General features: G+C 41.0%; 1 protein-coding gene across 1 annotated transcript in view; it reads left to right on the top strand.

Annotated features, from left to right (window-relative positions):
• Positions 1-25,959, top strand: part of LOC146609243 (major histocompatibility complex class I-related protein 1-like) — a 202,536-nt gene extending 176,577 nt beyond the window's left edge. The window contains exon 4 of the mRNA XM_085346844.1: positions 25,592-25,959. Within this exon, the coding sequence (XP_085202970.1) occupies positions 25,592-25,893 (302 nt within the window). The 3' untranslated portion in view covers positions 25,894-25,959. The remainder of the gene's footprint in view (positions 1-25,591) is intronic.
• Positions 25,960-26,320: the final 361 nt, after the last annotated feature.

The following is a 26,320-nucleotide window of genomic DNA, read 5'->3' as shown; positions in this document are numbered from 1 at the left end:
AATTGGTTTTGTTTACTCGATTGAGGGGCTGAAAAAATGTAATGCGTATTTGCGTAATACATTTTGATCAATAAACTTTCCCTATTTAAACATGCACTATGGTGTGGCCTTTCTTTGCTCATAACTGCTTGATGTTGGTAAATACAATAAGTGAGCAATATATACATTATACATATGATAACGCACAGCACATTATGGAGTATGCCCCTGCTGTGGAGTCCTGCCTCCATCTACTTGTCATTTAATCACTGGACAGTTGGACAGGTTCATACAAAATATTAGATTAGGCCAATTGTCCTATACATATTTTTGACCTAGGGGTGGGATTGATTGTGAACTGGAAAGGGAAAATGCTTAGGGGCTGAGTACGGCTGCATCGTTACTGATTTGTAGAATCATTTTGATTCGATACAGGATCCGATTCAATTTGATTGGAATCTGGAAAGTTTTGCCTCAGTCAGAAATATTACAATTCTGGTCATGTATCGGTATATATCCATCATTTCGTATCTATTAAAAGAAAGCTGACACATGTGAGCCTTAATTAGAGATGTAAACAGAGAGTTATGAAACCCGCAGCTGCAGAAGCCAGCGAAGAAAAAAGAGGCAAACACAGCGCGGACCCGATGACACACCAAAATCTGATTCTGACGCGTCGGGTCCACGCTCTGTGTTCACGTTTGTATGCAGAATCCGTAAACCTGCTCCCAGTTACTGTTTTAGCTGTATGGTGTTTGACGACATGTTGTGAGGTTTAACCTGAGATGCTGGCGTTTCAGGAATAATAACGTTAATTTACAAATCGACACGGGATTAATGAATCAATATCACTTTATTCAATTTAGCATGGATTGAAATCAGAAAGGCGATAATCAAAACCCACCCCTAATCAAGAACTTGCAAAGTAAAAACACGATCTATGTCAGGTAGCCCTTTTGTTATTTACATTTAAAAAGAGGATTAGTGTTACTGTGCACAGGCTGAGTCTGTTTCTTTTCTTAGAAATAGTTTCTCCTGCCCTGGAGAAAATCCACTTGCATGGAACAGAAGAGGCTGTGGAGTGCAGGAACCACACTGCAAGCTGGTAGATATGCACCATGAGAAGTAAGTGTTGGCTTTCTTGCCGCTCAGCAATTGATAACAGACAACCTTAAAATGTGTTTTTAGCTAAACTTTGACACAGCTGCAGCACATTAATAATAATGAGAAGCTACAATATATATATAAGTTGTGACACCCGGTCAAGTCCCTGCTCCCTGTACTTTGCAGGAACACAGAACACTTTTTCTTCCCTCAGAAATTCATTACAATTACATTACATAATGCATGTAATTTTTAATTTATTTAACCCCAGTAATACATCAAAACATATACAATTTACAGACATATATGCATACTTGTGCACCCACAACACACATATATACACATCACTGTTGTGAAAATAGTGGGTGAATACCCGATCAGAGCCACCTCCTCCCTGATGAGTACACCTGTGTCACGTAAATAACACGCGATCACCTGAGGTGCAGGAAAATCTAAACACCTGTACCACCACAATAAATAAACAAAACATAAACATTCACTTTGGCTCTTACACACTTTTTAAAACCCTTTTTGTATTTATCTATTTATTGCAGGACATTAATAATAATGAGAAGCTACTTAATAATAATGAGAAGCTACTGTATGTGTATATATATATATATATTATTAAGTAGCTTCTCATTATTATTAATGTCCTGCAGCTGTGTCAAAGTTTAGCTAAAAACACATTTCAAGGTTCTTTGTTTTCAATTGCTGAGCAGCAAGAAAGCCAACACTTACTTCTCTTTGATCAAAGAACACTGGATGACGTCACAGTGGCTGTGCCCATCCGTGCTACTATCATCTAGCGGTTGCTAGGCAACAGTCATTCGGTGTGGGCGGGGCTTGGCGATTATCAAAGGGCAGTGGGCGTGGTCTACAGGACACGAGCCTATAAATAGAACTCCAGAACTCCATAAACACCTGCGATTTAGTTCAGAGCGCATTCATGCATCAGAACAGCGAGCAACATTTAAACACATTTAGTTCACAAAGAGCAGACATACCTGCCACAACATCAACCCCCCAGCAATTTGTTTCCACTTCTCCAATTCAGAGTCAAAGAAGTAGAAATACAACCTTCAACATGACAACTCCACACAGTTACTCCTCAGTGGAAACATGGGAGTCCTTAAGCGAGTACTTTTTTGGTACAATTGTACCACAGTGGAGATCTCTGCAGTCAAACCCAGAGTACTGCAACTCTAAGCTGCCTTCCACTTTGTTACAGGACATGTTGAAACTTTGCTCCATGTTAGTGGATGCAACAGAGACAACCATGGAGAAGGGAGCTCCGGTGTCCACACAGACAGAGGAGTGTCTTGAGTCAGTGGACACCGATTCCCATGAGCAAACAGGGGTAACACGAGCAAAGGAAGACATGGTAACAGAAATATCTGTAGACAACTGTGTTGATAATAAGAAAACAGAAACTCCGGAACTGGAGACAGAGGCCAGTGCAAGTCTTCAGCATGTGGACACACAATCCCAAACCACAGCCACAGCAGAACCAAGAAAGAGCTGTATGAAGAAAAAGTCCACAGCTGATACAAAAGACTGGGACAAAATAGAAGCTTGTCCCATGAAAAAGCCTGCAATGCCAGCTGCATATGAGTCAGACGTTGATAAATGCAAGGAAACTGAGGCAAAAGGAGGAAAAGACAGCATCCTGAAAGAAATATCTGTAGACAACTGCGGTGATAATAAAAAAACAGATACTGCAGAACTGAAGACAGAGGCCGGCAAATGTCTTCAGCATGTGGACACACAATCCCAAGCCACAGCAGAACCAAAGAAAAGCTGTATGAAGAAAAAGCCCACAGCTGATACAAAACACTGGGACAAAATAGAAGCTTGTCCCGTGGAAAAGCCTGTGATTCCAGCTGTACATGAGTCAGAAGTTGGTTCTTCTTCTGTCATCAGTCTGGCATCTGATGATGTGTCTGCAGAAAAAATGTTTGTTTATGCACTTACTCAGTTGGTAGTTTCACGGGCCTTAGAGAAAGTCTCCTCTAAACACAAAGACTCCACAAGGATTCCCAACTGTTATTGTCTGATGGAGAAAATCTGGCCTGAAATTGAGGGAAAACATTTGGATCTATGTCCAAAGAGGCTGCCCAGTATTGCGAAAGCCGTTTTCACCAATCTTTGTAAAGTGCATAAGTGCAAGGAAAAAGATTTGATTTCAAGTCTGAAGGAAGAGCTTGAGGATGATATTACTGTCCCAACATTCACCAGACATCTGCTGGCATTACCCAAAAGAATACTCACTTTATCTAAAAACCGAGATGAGTACAGAGAACTTGTGGAACGCTTTGCCAGAGATCTGGTTATGCACGCAATGAGCAATACAAATGAAGCAGGGAAATTGCCTCTAGGGGCTGATGAAGCCATTAAACAGAGGCTTGCCCAAAAAGTCTGGGGTAAAATTGTGTCCCAAAAGCTTAAAATCTCCTTGGAGGACATTGAAGAGGTCAGCGTGGCAGTATACAATGAACTCCAGGAAAAGTGGAAATATCCAAACACTGTCATGCAGTTAATGAAAATTGGCCACCGAAATGTTGACAAAGAGATTGTCAAAAGTTTCATAAGAAATGCACCATTGAAGAGACCAAATATCTTCTCTAGGATGTTTTCATGTGTACGCTAAAGTTTACCTGGCGTTACAAAGAAGATTACTCACTTTATTTAAAAGCCCAGAAGAGTAACAAGAACTTGTGGAACTGTTCACTAAAGACCACATGAAATTATTACCAACAAATACCAACAAATTACCAACCGGTCGCAGCAGATGGCCGCCCCTCCCTGAGCCTGGTTCTGCCGGAGGTTTCTTCCTGTTCAAAGGGAGTTTTTCCTTCCCACTGTCGCCAAAGTGCTTGCTCATAGGGGGTCATATGATTGTTGGGTTTTTCTCTGAAGCGCCTGGAGGCGACTTTTGTTGTGATTTGGCGCTATATAGATAAAATTGAATTGAATTGAAATAATAAAAAACAAAAAATTAAAAAAAAGATCTTGATTTTGAGCTTTGTTTTATTTGTCTTCAGATTGTGTATACATTTTCAGTTTAGGCTGAAGCTAAAAACTCATTTATACTGAACATTTTTAAACAACATAACTGTATATTTGAAATAAGTCCAATTTTCAATCTGTTTGCATAAATGAGGAATAAAAGTTTCTGATCAATGTTGATTTTTTTTACAGTCATTGTTAAGCAAGAACATTTAGATTGTCAGTTGTCAGTGACACAGCTGCCATATAGCCATTTGTTCTCCTCAGTAAATTAAAAACGTGTGCACCCAATTCTTGCTTTTTAAAGTCATTAAAGATACAATACTGTACAATCATACCATTCAGGTAAAAAAAAACAAAAAACAGTTCAGCTAAATCATTAAAAACCCAAATTCCCATAACACTCATACCCATAAGGAGTGAATCTAAACTTTTCACCACACCTGTATGATTGCACATTTGTCAAGAAATTACTGTTCCTGGTAACCAAATTTGCCCAGCAAAATATAAAGATATGTGGAGGGGCCAACGACTTTGAACATTACCATACATAAAACAAAACTATGATCTCTTTAAGGTCTGCCAATATCAAACATTAAAATAGTTGACAGCAAAGGGTCCACAATTAAAAAGTTTTTCTAGCAATACAAAGTGCTGTGTCACCCCTAAGGTTCAAACATGTAAAGTCAAACACACACTTGTTTCATAGCACATGAAAATAAAAACTAACTAACTATTAAATCATGATACATCCTAAGTGCAGAGCCAGCACTGGATAGTTCAGGTGTACTATAATCAAGCGGTAATGACAAGAACTGCTAAGATACCAAGAACATACCCACAGAAACAAACAATGCTGTTACCAATATTTTTATCTGTACGATATCAATGGAACTGATAATATGAAATATTAGTCAGATATTGCTTTTTTTTTTCTAGTATGAATATAAAAAGAAATAAATTAAATAATTACTGAAGTGTATGCAGTGACTTTTAAGATGACTTTATTGACCAAATCATGGTCAAATCATAGCACTGGGTTACTTAAAAAAAAAAACAGCATGAGAACAGATTTTGTTATCATGAACACTTTTCTGCCCACTGTTTCAGCAAATTATTCTTTAAAGCATGAACCCCAGGCAGAGCACTGAGTACCAAGACCCACGAACACCTTTTGAATTACTTCAAAAGTGTACCTTAAGTCCTTTAGATAGTCCAGGTTAGCTTCTGCTCCGCGGCTGCTGAGTGAACCCTCATCTGGGACTCTCCTCAGCTCTTACTGGAACAGTGGCGCGGCTGCCCCTCTGTTGGTCTTCCATGTTCTCTTGTGTTCTGGGGGCCTCTGGATGTCTGGAGTTTTGATCTCCTCCATACCCGCTTCACACCCTGGAGGACGGGGCTGTGGCCCCCCCACACTCCCTAGCAGATCGTTACATGGAGAAACCTTTGGAATACAAGTGCGCTGATCCACACAGGTATGCACACGGGTGTTCACTGCTCGTAGACCCAAATTACACCTTTCTTGGCCGCTACTTCGAAGCACATCTGTCCTGCGTGCTGCACAACAACATTGAATATTTAGTATTTACTGCTGTTTACACTTAGCTAGATTAATGCGATGGTGTTGTGTTTAGTATGTTGCTTTGGTTTTTTGCTTGTTTTCTATTTTTCTCTCAACAGGTGATCCAGGAGATTTTTATTTTTTTTCTCCCCCCTTTCTCACTGTCCCTCTCCCCTTCTGTTTTTCCTTTCCTTCCTCTTTCTTTCTCCCTTTCCTATCCCTCACTCATGTCTGTCCCGTCTGTAACATCTGAAAATAAAATATAATAAATAATAAAAACAAAGATCGACCAAATGGACCAATACGGCAATGCCACGATGATCCATTTGGCAAAGTAAATCCATTGGGTATCCTTGTTGGTCTTCAGACAACAATTCTGATGGCTAAAGAACCAAATGGGACAGGCAAAAAAAAAAAAAAAAAAAAAAAAAAGATAGTCCAGGTTAAGTGCATAGATGAGTCCAAGCAAAAGTGCAACTGCATTAGGGAAATTACAGACGTCATTGAGGACAATCTGATCCTCAATCACCAGGGCAATGCTTGTTATTGTTGGGCTTGAGCAGATGGTCCGAAATTGTGTCAGTAATTTTTCTCCAGAAAGTGAAAAATATAACCTTCATACCAATCCCCCCCGCCCCGAAATATTATTTAGGCTCCAAGTTTCTTCTAAGTTAGCATGAAAGGGCTTTTACAATTTTGTTTTCTTTTCATTCTTTACCAGAAATCTATTGTTCACAATTTAAAAGAAACTAACGGTGTGTTCACACCGGACGCAATAGAAGCGACCAAAAAGCGCCACACGCCCCTAGCTGGTCGCTTGCACATTCGCATCTTGAAGCGCATTCAAAGCGAACTGGTCGCACTTTAAAATATGCAATTTTCACGTGCGTGAACCAGAAATGTGGGAGGAAGTAGTGCCAGACGGTATGTTTGCAAGATGGCAGCTGTCGATCTAGCGTTTGAAGAGAGAGTCTCCCTTCTCTATTTACTGTGGAGAGCAGAGCAGCGGCGTAAAGGACGTCCTGACCGTACCTGGGTCCATCAGGTCCTCCACGAGTGTGAGCAGTTTGGTGAGTTTCACCACTTGCTCCAGGAGATGCGTCTGACTGACGGCCACTTTCAGCGGTACCACCGTCTGTCCCTCGCCCAGTTTGAGGAGCTGCTGTCCCGCGTCGGTCCAAGCATCGCCCGCCCAGACATCACAGACGCACGGACTGCAATTAAATTTAAATCTTGAAAATATCTTAACCCATTGTTGCGACTTCTATCCACAAATAAAGCCGCTGCCGGCTGAGTTTGTTTCTGTACTGTGACGCGTCTCCAATAAGCCATACTAAGTCCCACTTGTGTTTCACGTATTTATTTAAAACTTAAACAATAAACATTTGCTTTCAATCAAAACAAATAGCGCATGTATTAACTTACATCGTTTGTGAGCATTTGTATTTATATTGAATCTTTATTTTAAACATGTTTAAATAAAAACAACAGGGAAAAAAAGAGACAAACAAACAAAAGGAAAACAAAGCAACAATATTTATAAGTAACTTACATGTTCAAAAGGACTAGGAAGAAGCATAAGCTTATTTAATCCCACCCCCTTTCCACTATTTAGTAATTAATAGTCAAATTAATAGTCAACACTTTTTCTTCCCTCAGAAATTCATTACAATTACATTACATAATGCATGTAATTTTTATTTATTTAACCCCAGTAATACGTCAAAAGATATACAATTTACAGACATATATGCATACTTGTGCACCCACAACACACATATATACACATCACTGTTGTGAAAATAGTGGGTGAACACCCGATCAGAAACACCTCCTCCCTGATGAGTACGCCTGTGTCACGTAAATAACACGCGATCACCTGAGGTGCAGGAAAATCTAAACACCTGTACAACCACAATAAATAAACAAAACATAAAGATTCACTTTGGCTCTTATACACTTTTAAAAAACCTCTTTGTATTTATCTATTTATTGCAGGACATTAATAATAATGAGAAGCTACTATATGTATATATATGTATATGTATATATATATATATATATATTATTAAGTAGCTTCTCATTATTATTAATGTGCTGCAGCTGTGTCAAAGTTTAGCTAAAAACACATTTCAAGGTTCTTTGTTTTCAATTGCTGAGCAGCAAGAAAGCCAACACTTACTTCTCTTTGATCAAAGAACACTGGATGACGTCACAGTGGCTGTGCCCATCCGTGCTACTATCATCTAGCGGTTGCTAGGCAACAGTCATTCGGTGTGGGCGGGGCTTGGCAATTATCAAAGGGCAGTGGGCGTGGCCTACAGGACACGAGCCTATAAATAGAACTCCAGAACTCCATAAACACCTGCGATTTAGTTCAGAGCGCATTCATGCATCAGAACAGCGAGCAACATTTAAACACATTTAGTTCACAAAGAGCAGACATACCTGCCACAACATCAACCCCCCAGCAATTTGTTTCCACTTCTCCAATTCAGAGTCAAAGAAGTAGAAATACAACCTTCAACATGACAACTCCACACAGTTACTCCTCAGTGGAAACATGGGAGTCCTTAAGCGACTACTTTTTTGGTACAATTGTACCACAGTGGAGATCTCTGCAGTCAAACCCAGAGTACTGCAACTCTAAGCTGCCTTCCACTTTGTTACAGGACATGTTGAAACTTTGCTCCATGTTAGTGGATGCAACAGAGACAACCATGGAGAAGGGAGCTCCGGTGTCCACACAGACAGAGGAGTGTCTTGAGTCAGTGGACACCGATTCCCATGAGCAAACAGGGGTAACACGAGCAAAGGAAGACATGGTAACAGAAATATCTGTAGACAACTGTGTTGATAATAAAAAAACAGAAACTCCGGAACTGGAGACAGAGGCCAGTGCAAGTCTTCAGCATGTGGACACACAATCCCAAACCACAGCCACAGCAGAACCAAGAAAGAGCTGTATGAAGAAAAAGTCCACAGCTGATACAAAAGACTGGGACAAAATAGAAGCTTGTCCCATGAAAAAGCCTGCAATGCCAGCTGCATATGAGTCAGACGTTGATAAATGCAAGGAAACTGAGGCAAAAGGAGGAAAAGACAGCATCCTGAAAGAAATATCTGTAGACAACTGCGGTGATAATAAAAAAACAGATACTGCAGAACTGAAGACAGAGGCCGGCAAATGTCTTCAGCATGTGGACACACAATCCCAAGCCACAGCAGAACCAAAGAAAAGCTGTATGAAGAAAAAGCCCACAGCTGATACAAAACACTGGGACAAAATAGAAGCTTGTCCCGTGGAAAAGCCTGTGATTCCAGCTGTACATGAGTCAGAAGTTGGTTCTTCTTCTGTCATCAGTCTGGCATCTGATGATGTGTCTGCAGAAAAAATGTTTGTTTATGCACTTACTCAGTTGGTAGTTTCACGGGCCTTAGAGAAAGTCTCTGCTAAACACAAAGACTCCACAAGGATTCCCAACTGTTATTGTCTGATGGAGAAAATCTGGCCTGAAATTGAGGGAAAACATTTGGATCTATGTCCAAAGAGGCTGCCCAGTATGGCGAAAGCCATTTTCACCAATCTTTGTAAAGTGCATAAGTGCAAGGAAAAAGATTTGATTTCAAGTCTGAAGGAAGAGCTTGAGGATGATATTACTGTCCCAACATTCACCAGACATCTGCTGGCATTACCCAAAAGAATACTCACTTTATCTAAAAACCGAGACGAGTACAGAGAACTTGTGGAACGCTTTGCCAGAGATCTGGTTATGCACGCAATGAGCAACATAAAGGGGTTGAAGAAATGGCGTCCAGCTGAAGAAGTTATACAGAGGCTTACCGAAAAGATCTGGGCTAAAATTGTGTCCCAAAATCTTGAAATCTCCTTGGAGAACATGGAAGATCTCACTGTGACAGTATACAATGAACTCCGGGAAAAGTGGAGAGGTGCTGACAATGTCCTGGGGTTAATGAATAATGGAAATCCAAGACTTGACAAAATGATTGTCAGAATTTTCAAAAGTAAGGCCCCATTGAGAAGACCAAATATCTTCTCTAGGATGTTTTCATGTGTACGCTAAAGTTTACCTGACAAATGGTGGCGTGACAAAGAAGATTACTCACTTTATTTAAAAGCCCAGAAGAGTAACAAGAACTTGTGGAACTGTTCACTAAAGACCACATGAAATTATTACCAACAAATACCAACAAATTACCAACCGGTCGCAGCAGATGGCCGCCCCTCCCTGAGCCTGGTTCTGCCGGAGGTTTCTTCCTGTTAAAAGGGAGTTTTTCCTTCCCACTGTCGCCAAAGTGCTTGCTCATAGGGGGTCATATGATTGTTGGGTTTTTCTCTGAAGTGCCTTGAGGCGACTTTTGTTGTGATTTGGCGCTATATAAATAAAATTGAATTGAATTGAATTGAATTGAATTGAATTGAACTGAATTGAATTGAAATAATTGAAATAATAAAAATCAAAAAATAAAAAAAAGATCTTGATTTTGAGCTTTGTTTTATTTGTCTTCAGATTGTGTATACATTTTCAGTTTAGGCTGAAAAAAACTCATTTATACTGAACATTTTTAAACAACATAACTGTATATTTGAAATAAGTCCAATTTTCAATCTGTTTGCATAAATGAGGAATAAAAGTTTCTGATCAATGTTGATTTTTTTTACAGTCATTGTTAAGCAAGAACATTTAGATTGTCAGTTGTCAGTGACACAGCTGCCATATAGCCATTTGTTCTCCTCAGTAAATTAAAAACGTGTGCACCCAATTCTTGCTTTTTAAAGTCATTAAAGATACAATACTGTACAATCATACCATTCAGGTAAAAAAAAACAAAAAACAGTTCAGCTAAATCATTAAAAACCCAAATTCCCATAACACTCATACCCATAAGGAGTGAATCTAAACTTTTCACCACACCTGTATGATTGCACATTTGTCAAGAAATTACTGTTCCTGGTAACCAAATTTGCCCAGCAAAATATAAAGATATGTGGAGGGGCCAAAGACTTTGAACATTACCATACATAAAACAAAACTATGATCTCTTTAAGGTCTGCCAATATCAAACATTAAAATAGTTGACAGCAAAGGGTCCACAATTAAAAAGTTTTTCTAGCAATACAAAGTGCTGTGTCACCCCTAAGGTTCAAACATGTAAAGTCAAACACACACTTGTTTCATAGCACATGAAAATAAAAACTAACTAACTATTAAATCATGATACATCCTAAGTGCAGAGCCAGCACTGGATAGTTCAGGTGTACTATAATCAAGCGGTAATGACAAGAACTGCTAAGATACCAAGAACATACCCACAGAAACAAACAATGCTGTTACCAATATTTTTATCTGTACGATATCAATGGAACTGATAATATGAAATATTAGTCAGATATTGCTTTTTTTTCTAGTATGAATATAAAAAGAAATAAATTAAATAATTACTGAAGTGTATGCAGTGACTTTTAAGATGACTTTATTGACCAAATCATGGTCAAATCATAGCACTGGGTTACTTAAAAAAAACCAGCATGAGAACAGATTTTGTTATCATGAACACTTTTCTGCCCACTGTTTCAGCAAATTATTCTTTAAAGCATGAACCCCAGGCAGAGCACTGAGTACCAAGACTCACGAACACCTTTTGAATTACTTCAAAAGTGTACCTTAAGTCCTTTAGATAGTCCAGGTTAAGTGCATAGATGAGTCCAAGCAAAAGTGCAACTGCATTAGGGAAATGGTAAATGGCCTGTATTTATATAGCGCTTTACTAGTCCCTAAGGACCCCAAAGCGCTTTACATATCCAGTCATCCACACACTGGTGATGGCAAGCTACATTGTAGCCACAGCCACCCTGGGGCGCACTGACAGAGGAGAGGCTGCCGGACACTGGCGCCACCGGGCCCTCTGACCACCACCAGTAGGCAACGGGTGAAGTGTCTTGCCCAAGGACACAACGACCGAGACTGTCCAAGCCGGGGCTCGAACCGGCAACCTTACGATTACAAGGCGAACTCCCAACTCTTGAGCCACAATTGCCCCAAATCACAGACGTCATTGAGGACAATCTGATCCTCAATCACCAGGGCAATGCTTGTTATTGTTGGGCTTGAGCAGATGGTCCGAAATTGTGTCAGTAATTTTTCTCCAGAAAGTGAAAAATATAACCTTCATACCAATCCCCCCCGCCCCGAAATATTATTTAGGCTCCAAGTTTCTTCTAAGTTAGCATGAAAGGGCTTTTACAATTTTGTTTTCTTTTCATTCTTTACCAGAAATCTATTGTTCACAATTTAAAAGAAACTAACGGTGTGTTCACACCGGACGCAATAGAAGCGACCAAAAAGCGCCACACGCCCCTAGCTGGTCGCTTGCACATTCGCATCTTGAAGCGCGTTCAAAGCAAACTGGTCGCACTTTAAAATATGCAATTTTCACGTGCGTGAACCAGAAATGTGGGAGGAAGTAGTGCCAGACGGTATGTTTGCAAGAGGGCAGCTGTCGATCTAGCGTTTGAAGAGAGAGTCTCCCTTCTCTATTTACTGTGGAGAGCAGAGCAGCGGCGTAAAGGACGTCCTGACCGTACCTGGGTCCATCAGGTCCTCCACGAGTGTGAGCAGTTTGGTGAGTTTCACCACTTGCTCCAGGAGATGCGTCTGACTGACGGCCACTTTCAGCGGTACCACCGTCTGTCCCTCGCCCAGTTTGAGGAGCTGCTGTCCCGCGTCGGTCCAAGCATCGCCCGCCCAGACATCACAGACGCACGGACTGCAATTAAATTTAAATCTTGAAAATATCTTAACCCATTGTTGCGACTTCTATCCACAAATAAAGCCGCTGCCGGCTGAGTTTGTTTCTGTACTGTGACGCGTCTCCAATAAGCCATACTAAGTCCCACTTGTGTTTCACGTATTTATTTAAAACTTAAACAATAAACATTTGCTTTCAATCAAAACAAATAGCGCATGTATTAACTTACATCGTTTGTGAGCATTTGTATTTATATTGAATCTTTATTTTAAACATGTTTAAATAAAAACAACAGGGAAAAAAAGAGACAAACAAACAAAAGGAAAACAAAGCAACAATATTTATAAGTAACTTACATGTTCAAAAGGACTAGGAAGAAGCATAAGCTTATTTAATCCCACCCCCTTTCCACTATTTAGTAATTAATAGTCAAATTAATAGTCAACACTTTTTCTTCCCTCAGAAATTCATTACAATTACATTACATAATGCATGTAATTTTTATTTATTTAACCCCAGTAATACGTCAAAAGATATACAATTTACAGACATATATGCATACTTGTGCACCCACAACACACATATATACACATCACTGTTGTGAAAATAGTGGGTGAACACCCGATCAGAAACACCTCCTCCCTGATGAGTACGCCTGTGTCACGTAAATAACACGCGATCACCTGAGGTGCAGGAAAATCCAAACACCTGTACAACCACAATAAATAAACAAAACATAAAGATTCACTTTGGCTCTTATACACTTTTAAAAAACCTCTTTGTATTTATCTATTTATTGCAGGGCATTAATAATAATGAGAAGCTACTATATGTATATATATGTATATATATATATGTATGTATATATATATATATGTATGTATATATATATATATATGTATGTATATATATATATATAAAAAACACCCAGCACGCCCCTGCGGGCGGTTTATCCTTCAAGCTCGGGTCCTCTACCAGAGGCCTGGGAGCTTGAGGGTCCTGCGCAGTATCTTAGCTGTTCCCAGGACTGCGCTCTTCTGGACAGAGATCTCCGATGTTATTCCCGGGATCTGCTGGAGCCACTCGCCTAGCTTGGGAGTCACCGCACCTAGTGCTCCGATTACCACGGGGACCACCGTTACCTTCACCCTCCACATCCTCTCGAGCTCTTCTCTGAGCCCTTGGTATTTCTCCAGCTTCTCGTGTTCCTTCTTCCTGATATTGCTGTCATTCGGAACCGCTACATCGATCACTACGGCCGTCTTCTTCTGTTTGTCTACCACCACTATGTCCGGTTGGTTAGCCACCACCATTTTGTCCGTCTGTATCTGGAAGTCCCACAGGATCTTAGCTCGGTCATTCTCCACCACCCTTGGGGGCATCTCCCATTTTGACCTCGGGACTTCTAGGTTATACTCGGCACAGATGTTCCTGTACACTATGCCGGCCACTTGGTTATGGCGTTCCATGTATGCCTTGCCTGCTAGCATCTTGCACCCTGCTGTTATGTGCTGGATTGTCTCTGGGGCATCTTTACACAGCCTGCACCTGGGGTCTTGCCTGGTGTGATAGACCCCAGCCTCTATGGATCTTGTACTCAGAGCTTGTTCTTGTGCTGCCATGATTAGTGCCTCTGTGCTGTCTTTCAGTCCAGCTTTGTCCAGCCACTGGTAGGATTTCTGGATATCAGCCACCTCCTCTATCTGCCGGTGGTACATACCGTGCAGGGGCCTGTCCTTCCATGATGGTTCCTCGTCTCCCTCCTCTTTCTTGGGTTTCTGCTGCCTGAGGTATTCACTGAGCACTCGGTCAGTTGGGGCCATCTTCCCAATGTATTCTTGGATGTTCCTTGTCTCATCCTGGACTGTGGTGCTGACACTCACCAGTCCCCGGCCCCCTTCCTTCCGCTTAGCGTACAGCCTCAGGGTGCTGGACTTGGGGTGAAACCCTCCATGCATGGTCAGGAGCTTTCTTGTCTTTATGTCAGTGGCTTCTATCTCCTCCTTTGGCCAGCCTATTACCCCAGCAGGGTACCTGATCACGGGCAGGGCGTATGTGTTGATGGCCCGGATCTTGTTCTTACCATTCAGCTGACTCCTCAGGACTTGCCTGACCCTCTGCAGGTACTTGGTGGTTGCAGCCTTTCTAGCGGCCTCTTCATGGTTCCCATTTGCCTGCGGGATCCCCAGGTACTTGTAACTGTCCTCTATGTCTGCAATGTTGCCTTCTGGTAGTTCAATCCCCTCAGTTCTGACTACCTTCCCTCTCTTTGTTACCATCCGACTACACTTCTCCAGTCCGAACGACATTCCAATGTCATTGCTGTATAGCCTGGTAGTGTGGATCAGTGAATCGATGTCTCGTTCACTCTTGGCATACAGCTTGATGTCATCCATGTACAGGAGGTGGCTGACAACTGCTCCGTTCCGTAGTCGGTATCCGTAGCCAGTCTTGTTAATGATCTCACTGAGGGGGTTCAGGCCTATGCAGAACAGCAGTGGGGACAGAGCATCTCCTTGGTAGATCCCGCACTTGATGGTAACTTGTGCTATGGGCTTGGAGTTGGCCTCTAGTGTTGTACGCCACATCCCCATTGAGTTCCTGATGAAGGCTCTTAGGGTCCCATTGATCTTGTACAATTCTAGGCATTCCAGTATCCAGCTGTGGGGCATTGAGTCATAGGCCTTCTTGTAATCAATCCAGGCAGTGCACAGGTTGGTCAGTCTGGTCTTGCAGTCTCGGCTGATTGTTCTGTCTACCAGTAGCTGGTGTTTTGCGCCTCTGGTATTCTTGCCAATTCCTTTCTGTGTCCCGCTCATGTATTGACCCATGTGCCTGTTCATCTTAGCCGATATGATGCCTGACAGGAGCTTCCATGTAGTACTGAGGCAGGTTATTGGTCGGTAGTTGGAGGGGACCGGTCCCTTCTTGGGGTCCTTGGGGATCAGGACCGTCCGGCCTTCAGTTAGCCATTCCGGGTGTCTCTCGTTAACTAGCAGCTGGTTCATTTGTGCTGCCAGACGCTCGTGGAGTGCAGTCAGCTTCTTCAGCCAGTAGGCGTGAACCATGTCGGGCCCTGGTGCTGTCCAACTCTTCATACTGGAGACCCTTTCTTGGATATCTGCCACTGTGATGGTTACTGGACCCTGTTCAGGGAGGTCGCTGTGGTCTGCCCTCAGATCCACTAGCCACTGAGCATTGCCGTTATGGGTTGCATCCTTCTCCCATATGCTCTTCCAGTATTGCTCCGTCTCCAGCCTTGGTGGTGCTGTTCTCTTATTGTTCCCTTGCCACTGAGAGTACACCTTTGCTGGTTCTGTGGAGAACAGCTGGTTTATTCTCCTGCCTTCTATCTCTCTGGTGTACCTCCTCAAGCGGCTGGCCAAGGCTGTGAGTCTTTGCTTGGCAGTTTCCAAGGCCTCAGGTATGGACAGCTTGCTGTATTTCTTAGGCACCTTATTTGTCGCACCTTTCTGCAACTCTGTTAGTTGGCTAACCTCCCTCCGTGCTACTTTGATCTTGCCCTCTAGCCTCCTTCTCCATGGAGGGTACTGCCCCTTGGCGCTGTTCAACTTGTAGCCAAGCATCTCACTGATCACTGCTGCCGTATTGTAGATCAGCTTGTTAGTGTCGGTAATCGTGGTTGTAGGTATTGCCCGTAGTGCTGCATTAACATCATCTAGCAGACCTTCTGAGGGTACTTCACGTAATCTTGGTAACCGGCTACGGGGGATCCAGGTTTCAAGCTTGGCCATGATCCTATTTTTCAGGTCAGTTCCTCTCGCACTCAACGATCCTTCTCCTATCGCACTTGGGGCTATGTACCCAATCTCGGGTGGGGGTGATGATATCTCCCCCCTGACCTGGCGTCCTGACTCCTCCTTGCCGTAGCATTTGTGTTGTACCTCGTCAATCTCTAGCTGTGAGAGCAGTCCCTTCTTTCGAATGTTGGAACACTGAGGCATATATATATATATATATATATATATATATATATATATATATATATATATTATTAAGTAGCTTCTCATTATTATTAATGTCCTGCAGCTGTGTCAAAGTTTAGCTAAATACACATTTCAAGGTTCTTTGTTTTCAATTGCTGAGCAGCAAGAAAGCCAACACTTACTTCTCTTTGATCAAAGAACACTGGATGACGTCACAGTGGCTGTGCCCATCCGTGCTACTATCGTCTAGCGGTTGCTAGGCAACAGTCATTCGGTGTGGGCGGGGCTTGGCGATTATCAAAGGGCAGTGGGCGTGGCCTACAGGACACGAGCCTATAAATAGAACTCCAGAACTCCATAAACACCTGCGATTTAGTTCAGAGCGCATTCATGCATCAGAACAGCGAGCAACATTTAAACACATTTAGTTCACAAAGAGCAGACATACCTGCCACAACATCAACCCCCCAGCAATTTGTTTCCACTTCTCCAATTCAGAGTCAAAGAAGTAGAAATACAACCTTCAACATGACAACTCCACACAGTTACTCCTCAGTGGAAACATGGAAGTGCTTAAGCGAGTACTTTTTTGGTACAATTGTACCACAGTGGAGATCTCTGCAGTCAAACCCAGAGTACTGCAACTCTAAGCTGCCTTCCACTTTGTTACAGGACATGTTGAAACTTTGCTCCATGTTAGCGGATGCAACAGAGACAACCATGGAGAAGGGAGCTCCTGTGTCCACACAGTCAGAGGAGTGTCTTGAGTCAGTGGACACCGATTCCCATGAGCAAACAGGGGTAACACGAGCAAAGGAAGACATGGTAACAGAAATATCTGTAGACAACTGTGTTGATAATAAAAAAACAGAAACTCCGGAACTGGAGACAGAGGCCAGTGCAAGTCTTCAGCATGTGGACACACAATCCCAAACCACAGCCACAGCAGAACCAAGAAAGAGCTGTATGAAGAAAAAGTCCACAGCTGATACAAAAGACTGGGACAAAATAGAAGCTTGTCCCATGAAAAAGCCTGCAATGCCAGCTGCATATGAGTCAGACGTTGATAAATGCAAGGAAACTGAGGCAAAAGGAGGAAAAGACAGCATCCTGAAAGAAATATCTGTAGACAACTGCGGTGATAATAAAAAAACAGATACTGCAGAACTGAAGACAGAGGCCGGCAAATGTCTTCAGCATGTGGACACACAATCCCAAGCCACAGCAGAACCAAAGAAAAGCTGTATGAAGAAAAAGCCCACAGCTGATACAAAACACTGGGACAAAATAGAAGCTTGTCCCGTGGAAAAGCCTGTGATTCCAGCTGTACATGAGTCAGAAGTTGGTTCTTCTTCTGTCATCAGTCTGGCATCTGATGATGTGTCTGCAGAAAAAATGTTTGTTTATGCACTTACTCAGTTGGTAGTTTCACGGGCCTTAGAGAAAGTCTCCTCTAAACACAAAGACTCCACAAGGATTCCCAACTGTTATTGTCTGATGGAGAAAATCTGGCCTGAAATTGAGGGAAAACATTTGGATCTATGTCCAAAGAGGCTGCCCAGTATGGCGAAAGCCATTTTCACCAATCTTTGTAAAGTGCATAAGTGCAAGGAAAAACATTTGATTTCAAGTCTGAAGGAAGAGCTTGAGGATGATATTACTGTCCCAACATTCACCAGACATCTGCTGGCATTACCCAAAAGAATACTCACTTTATCTAAAAACCGAGACGAGTACAGAGAACTTGTGGAACGCTTTGCCAGAGATCTGGTTATGCACGCAATGAGCAACATAAAGGGGTTGAAGAAATGGCGTCCAGCTGAAGAAGTTATACAGAGGCTTACCGAAAAGATCTGGGCTAAAATTGTGTCCCAAAATCTTGAAATCTCCTTGGAGAACATGGAAGATCTCACTGTGACAGTATACAATGAACTCCGGGAAAAGTGGAGAGGTGCTGACAATGTCCTGGGGTTAATGAATAATGGAAATCCAAGACTTGACAAAATGATTGTCAGAATTTTCAAAAGTAAGGCCCCATTGAGAAGACCAAATATCTTCTCTAGGATGTTTTCATGTGTACGCTAAAGTTTACCTGACAAATGGTGGCGTGACAAAGAAGATTACTCACTTTATTTAAAAGCCCAGAAGAGTAACAAGAACTTGTGGAACTGTTCACTAAAGACCACATGAAATTATTACCAACAAATACCAACAAATTGCCAACCGGTCGCAGCAGATGGCCGCCCCTCCCTGAGCCTGGTTCTGCCGGAGGTTTCTTCCTGTTAAAAGGGAGTTTTTCCTTCCCACTGTCGCCAAAGTGCTTGCTCATAGGGGGTCATATGATTGTTGGGTTTTTCTCTGAAGCGCCTTGAGGCGACTTTTGTTGTGATTTGGCGCTATATAAATAAAATTGAATTGAATTGAATTGAAATAATAAAAAACAAAAAATTAAAAAAAGATCTTGATTTTGAGCTTTGTTTTATTTGTCTTCAGATTGTGTATACATTTTCAGTTTAGGCTGAAGCTAAAAACTCATTTATACTGAACATTTTTAAACAACATAACTGTATATTTGAAATAATTCCAATTTTCAATCTGTTTGCATAAATGAGGAATAAAAGTTTCTGATCAATGTTGATTTTTTTACAGTCATTGTTAAGCAAGAACATTTAGATTGTCAGTTGTCAGTGACACAGCTGCCATATAGCCATTTGTTCTCCTCAGTAAATTAAAAACGTGTGCACCCAATTCTTGCTTTTTAAAGTCATTAAAGATACAATACTGTACAATCATACAATTCAGGTAAAAAAAAACAAACAGTTCAGCTAAATCATTAAAAACCCAAATTCCCATAACACTCATACCCATAAGGAGTGAATCTAAACTTTTCACCACACCTGTATGATTGCACATTTGTCAAGAAATTACTGTTCCTGGTAACCAAATTTGCCCAGCAAAATATAAAGAAGCATATAAAGATATGTGTCAGGATGAGGGAAACGCCTGCAGCAGGTTCCTTTAAGGAACTGCTATCTTGTCCTGTCTACAGTTTTATTTTGTGAGACGGTTTATAATTGTTGTGCCCAAGTAGTCGGGCTTTCGTGATCCTTTCCCGTGCTTTTTGATGGTTGTTTACAGCGATGTTTGACTTGTTTCAGTCGCCACAGAACTATTCTACATTCCTTTTTGGAGTGCGCTGGGATCAAATATCACAACAACTACATTTGGCTCAGGCAGCAGTTCACCTGTGGGGGTGCAAATTACTAGGATTGTATACTTTTTTTTCTGTTTAATACTTTTTTGTGTATTTTGTTTGACTGTGTGTGGTGTTAAGTGCCCTTGTAGGTTTTTGTGACTTTTAATGTTTTTTTTTATTTGTTTGTTTGTTTTGGTTTTTAATAGTAGCCCGGATAGATTTGAAAGGCGTTTTCGTGTGTGAAAACGCTCCGCGTCCACAGTAGCGTTTTCAGTCGTTTTCACAGAGTTGTGCGTCCACATTGAAACAGCCGAAAACGCTTACGTTCCAGTACTGCTCATATGTGAAACCCAAGATGATTTGACCTGCCTCATTTCTGTCTGCCGCTTATTTACTTTCCGGCTCTTTGAAACGTCGCAGCAAAATGTTGAGGAAAAGCACCAAGTTTTTTAAATGGAATAACAATGAGGTACAGTTGTTGCTGCAAGTAACACAAAAGTACAAAGTTGCAAAAGCGAGTGAAAGTTAAAGAATTTGAAGAAAAGCTATCTGGAGCATGTACAGACTGATATTAATCTTTAATAGGCTGTCAAAATTGAGAGCAAACAAAACAACTGCTATATAATGCCCTCCGCTATCTTAGACTACGTTCACACCGCAGGTCTTAATGCTCAATTCCGATGTTTTGATCAAATCCAATTTTTTTGTCTGCTTGTTCACACTACAAATAAAATGCGACAGCAAACGTGCTCTAGTGTGAACGCTCGATGCGGCCCGCATGCGCAAAAGAAGATGTCATACACAACGCGCTCTGTTTAGACCCAAAGCAAACAATATTGTTTGACTGATGGCCCTTAATAGAAAGACTTCGGACTTTACGTTTCCCAAATTTTGCTTTAAGTTATTTTGTTATTTACATAATAATGTAGATAACCTAATAATGATCCTTATTGCTGTTTTAGAGAGTAGCGGTGCTTCAAAGGATAGTTGCAGATTTCTGTCAGAATCTGCAGATTACAGTACAAATAAAATGTTCACGTTGTCTTCCCAACAGTTTCACTAACATCTACACGGGATGGCCAGGAAGCGTTCGCGATGTCTTCTCGGGCGCTTCCCCGGCGCTGATAATTGGCGTCTGTCTTGTGTCAGTGACGTAAAAGACGGATTTAATGCGACATGACCGTTCAAACAGCAGTCGCTTTCTAAAACATCAGATATGTATCGGATTCAGTACCACATACGAAAGTGACCCAGATCGGATTTGAAAATATCGGATTTGTGCCGTTCACACTGTCATACCATGATCGGATATGGGTGGCATAGGGTCAAAAAAATCGGATTTGATGCGCTTTGCCTGCAGTGTGAACGTAGCCTTAGTTTAATTGATCACATGACTGCATCATGCGTCATCGTTTTAGAAAGTCTCCATTTTCGCTGTCCACACTGCCACGGAAAGCACCCTTTTGAAATGTATGTGTTTTCAAAACGCTGTGTTTTCCATCTGTGAAAACGCCATCTCAGTGTGGATGGGAGGCCAAAACGGAGAGAAAAATTAGTGTGGACGTAGCCTTAGGCTTTGTCCACACATCCACATGTACCCGGGTATTTTTGAAGACCCATATTTTTGCACCTTTCGTCCACACGTAAATGGCGTTTTTGGTCACTGAAAACTGAGATTTTTAAAACCACCTGCCAGGGTGGAGATTTTCGAAAACTCCGTTCCTCCAGACAAGCGCAGCGTCAAATGTGTGCGCCTTTTTTGACGTCACACTGTGCGCTACGTTATTGTTTCGGTGAAATGGGATGCCAATGTTCACATTTTGGACAGAGAGGACAGATGGTTTGAAAGAGGAGTGAAAGAAGCCATTTACGTTCACTGTGAGCGAACATCTTTGAACAGAGGGTGGTTTACGACACCAACTGTCTGCCATCTATAATCCAGTTTTGAGTTCCCTCCCCAGACGCCTTAACGCCCACTCACTTCCTGGGCCATCTGACCTCAGGAAATTGCATGATAAGGTGGTGCCAGGTTTCACAATGAGCTCACCTGAAACCCTGGCTGATTGGGACCCACACCCGTTTGCACACCGTGATTAGAGGATCATCAGGGGGTCCTTTTGTCCCTCTTTGGGGGGATACTCCCACTGGGTTTAAATCTGGGACTCTCTAGCCATTAGACCTTAGAACTGAAGAAGCTTCTAGGATGAGAGGTGAAACGTCTTCAAGCAGCTTAAAGAAGTCCAGACGCTTTTCTATGCAAGCTCCTTTGACTACGATGACCTGGATGACTGAGAACCTCCACAGACAAATATGGCATATACATTTTTTTTATACAAGTCCCACAATCATATACATCATCTGCATCAATGTGGAAATCTTTTTAACCCTTTGGGTTATTTTTTGGTTCTGGGATCCTCATGTTAGGACTAGAGATGGCACGATACCACTTTTTTATGTCCGATACCGATATTATAAATTTGGATATTGGCAGATACCGATATGAATCCAATATAGTGTGTTTTATAATCAATAAAACTGTTTTTTTAATATCTTGCTGCATTTTGTATGGGTCCAAACTCAAGTTTAAAAAAAACACTAATGCTATTCTGTTATACCTGTAAGCAAAAAATACACTGCACCCAAAATATTCCATAGTTCAGCAAAACTGATGAATCTAATAAACTTAAACCTACTCCATCCTCCCTATTCTGGTATTTAAAAGAGTAAGCAACCTAACTAATAGGGTTGCAAACTCCCAGCAAAAAATAAATAAAAAAAGGGAACCACCCCCCACCTCATGATGCTTAATCGACGTAATCAACTTTAATTTGATGCAGTGTGAAAAAAAATGCACAGAAATCAATTATTTTTCTACAATATTTGAATAGATTCAACATCTTTCTTCAACAGAATTGCAGAATGCACAGATGGTACCGTCCCAAAGGAAAAAGCCAGACATTTTAAAAGAGAATAAGAAAGAAAAGTATATCTTTGTGCCCCCCGTTTCCCTGTTCATGCCCTATCGGCCCCCTGGTTAAACTTTGCTAGATCCGCCCCTGCACAGTTACCAGCCGTCAGCTACATAGAAAAAGATCCTGGTGTAGAAAGTAATATTAAATAAATTCTAACAACAAATTATCAAGCTTAAACATGCTGCTGTTGTTCAGCCGCTTGTTTCCTCTTTCTGGCACAAACAAACAAGAGAGATGGACTCCCGACAGAAAAGCCGATCAGCTGATCATTAATCAGTTTCATGATGAAATGCCGGTTTGGTGGCGAGGCTCCAAATGCTCAACCAGACCGTGACAGGTCCTGCACGCCACAGCCACTCTATCACTTGATGCATAATGCTCCGACGTGCTACGGTTATGAGCCGAGTTACGCCAGGTCGCAAGTTTTGTGAGGTGCTTTTTTGATATTTAATGGATCGGATTACATTTTTTATTTCTCTCCGATATCCGATCCAGTAATTTTGGTCAGTATCGGACCGTCCATCTCTAGTTAGGACCTATGAAACACATCGTGCAGACTCTTGGATGTTAGAAGACAACTGATACTGCTCATGAATAAGACTAAAGGTAGGAAGGTGTCCTTTATAACTAAACCTTAAGTTTTATATCATAGTTTATAATATAGCACGTGTATTTCAGTAATAGCTTCTTTAATTCAGTATAGTGGTGTGCGACTCTTACCAGTTTGTCCTTGAAAAATCCACACGAGTCCAGATTTCCGAGGACATGGCACGTGGAGTCTGATACTCCTATAAGTTATCCAAGTCATCCAATTCTTTTGTAAAGGAAAAGCAAACATTCATGTCTCCGGTAAGTTATCTCAGGGACAACTGTTTAATTCATAGCAGCTTCTGCAGTAACCATGGTAACCACGGACACTGAGCGGATGGTCCGATGCAGGTCAGACTTTGGGAAGTTATCCCTCAAGTTTCTTTAAAAAAAAAAAGGCTCCTCAGCTGTGCGGCTGTTTGTCAGAATATGTTTTATATGAGCAGCGTGTGATGCTCACTTCACTGAATGAAGAGCAAACAGTTAGTTGCATTGTTACGAGAACATGCGCGTATTAATTTCATGATTTATTAAATATATAAATGTTAATATAGCTACATGCAAAGAAATCAAACGGTGTCCATAAATTATGTTTAATTTTTACATTTTTTGAGTTAATCTGAAATCATACAGTTAATCTGTATGATTTCAGATTAACTCAAATAGATTTTTACAATTTTGTTAGATTTCAGTTATACACTCAGACAGATTGAAGTCAGTGGAATTGAAAAGAGTTAAAATGCTATTTTGTATCTGCAAAACAATACATTTATTTGATTTATTTTTAGTCTAGCACTGAAATTTAGAATTCAGCAATACACAGAGCTCAGCTTTATTTGGAAGGTTATTACATTTGCAGTGGATTTAAGAATTTGGGATCCCAGGTGGTTGATATTGTACAACAACAAAAACACGTGTAAATCACGCAAAAGGAAAGCAACACTGCCCTCTCCTGGTTAAATTAAAGTTATACACAATGACTATTTTTGGGTCAGAGAGAGAGGGCGCGATTGTGACGTGTACGCCACAACGTTTGATTTCTTTTCTTTTTTAATTATGTTTTTATTTTTGTTATATGCTATGTTTATATTTCCAAGAAGTCTAGATCCCTAAATTCACTAAATTACATTTTCTGCCATCTGATTGGCTGATTACATATTTGTGTTAATAAGCAGTTGAACAGGTGTACCTATTAAACTGGCCAGAGAGTATAGGCCTTGAATTTGGTTATGAATCTTTCAGTCCATTTTTTTCTTTCTTTCTGCTATTCCTCTGCTGAGAGAAGCTGTAGAAGTGGAGGGTTTTATTATCATTCAAATGTCTCAGTGAATACAGAAGAAAAAAATGACCATGAAGCAAGAAAGCAAGAGACAAGGCTAATCAAAAAGGTATTGGGTGAAGCACGTGCTTATTATGCCAACCCTTTTAACAAAAGATAATTTAGCAAGCAGCTCATTTACATATACATATTTTTTTTCTTAATAAATAAATAAATTTAGGTATGTATTGATATGTGCTGGCTGCACAATGATAACCTCCAATTATTAAATCAATAGTATTAATACCAACATTGGTATTGGTCAGTAATAGCGTGGTTAAATCAATTCTCAGTCAATTTTCTCTTTTACGTTCAGAAGACTGTTTCAGTTTCATCAAAGATGTGTCTGATATGTCTGTGAAAGCAGCTTAACCATAACTGCTTTGCTGTGTTTTGTTGTTGTGTCATCACGTGACTCAGCCATGCTGCACAAACACAGGGGAGGCTCAAAACACTGAATGTGATGGGAGAGAGAAAGCGGAGCATACCGTGGGTTTTTGCAGTGACCTGTGGGGGCTTTACAGAAAGGCAAGCAGAGCTGCTCCCCTCCCCCAGTGGCTATTATCAATATATATCATATATTCAGTACATTATGCATTCAGTACATAGATTTGCCTATGTAATTTATATATCTGTGTATCTGTGTCAGCACTTGATGAGACTGGCCCTATATTTCTCAGATCAGTGTGTTGTTCATTCAAAGATGTTCTTCTGCTTGGTTGTAATGGGTGATTGTTTGAGTTATTGTTGCCTTCCTGTTAGCTCAAAGTAGTTTGGCTATCAAGAAGATTCTGTAAGTTACCGAGTGATGAATGCATCAATTAACGATAACATATATGTAAGTTGGAAGAAGTAGATTTTTTCAGAGCTTTAACAGAATTACAAATGTTTAGCCTAAGTAATATTTTCCGCTTTTTTTTAAAATCTAAATTAAGCCACGCATTTATTTCAATAATGTGACAAAGATTAGTAACGTTTTATAAAACATTAATAAAAAACAATAATGGCGGTAACTGTGACAGCAATGGAAGGGGACCAGAACTCAAAACAGAGTGGATTAAAAACCTTATGAAGAACGATCCTCGGCACCTGGAGTGGATATCAGTTGTAAGATGTGCTGAGATCTCATCTGTCTCTCTTTTTCAGGTGTTCATATTTTGCAAAGAATGAATAGCTGTGAATGGGGTGTTGAGACTGGAGAGATAAATGGCTTCAATCAGTATGGGCATGATGTAGAAAGTCTTCTATCATTTGACCTGCAAACAGTGACATGGATCGCCACATGGATCGCCACATCACCACAGGCTGTCACCACCAAACTGCGATGGGAAGCTGAAAAAGCTCAGTTCGAATATGTCTGTGTGTTTCACTTTTCCGGTGCAAATGAGAACATCATCATCAAATTGGACAAAACACTAAACTGCAGTGGTTGTAACACTACAGTTTAGTGTTTTGAAGACAATAACTATGCACTCTAGCTTTTAGAGCAAATCCTGTCACTTTGCCTTTTAATCAATGTATTAATCAATGTACAGTAACTGTTATATTAGCCTGGGTTAAAACTGGGATTAAGTGATTGTGTGAGCTATGAGCACTCCTCTTTCAACCCAAAATATTAGCACAAAAGAGTAAACCCTCTCTCAATACTGATTACTTACTGTAAGCATTATGTGTTCTTGCACCCTCAAGTATGGCACACCATACATACTTAAGAAGTAGTTTCTCATTGTTGTAATTACTGAAACTTACTTAGCAGTTGCTATTGTTTTATTCTGTGTTTGTTGCCAATGTGTGTCTGCTCTTGTGGTATATGACGACCAAGCACTCTTTGATATCAAGTCGTCCCACAAAACTTGGATAAAGCATAATGTGGGT

The sequence above is a fragment of the Diplotaxodon limnothrissa genome, linkage group LG22, assembly GCF_057381915.1.
Source record: "Diplotaxodon limnothrissa isolate DT_005_m linkage group LG22, D_limnothrissa_male_GT1.1, whole genome shotgun sequence".
NCBI classification, from domain to species: domain Eukaryota; kingdom Metazoa; phylum Chordata; class Actinopteri; order Cichliformes; family Cichlidae; genus Diplotaxodon; species Diplotaxodon limnothrissa.
This window is presented reverse-complemented; position numbering and strand designations above follow the sequence as displayed.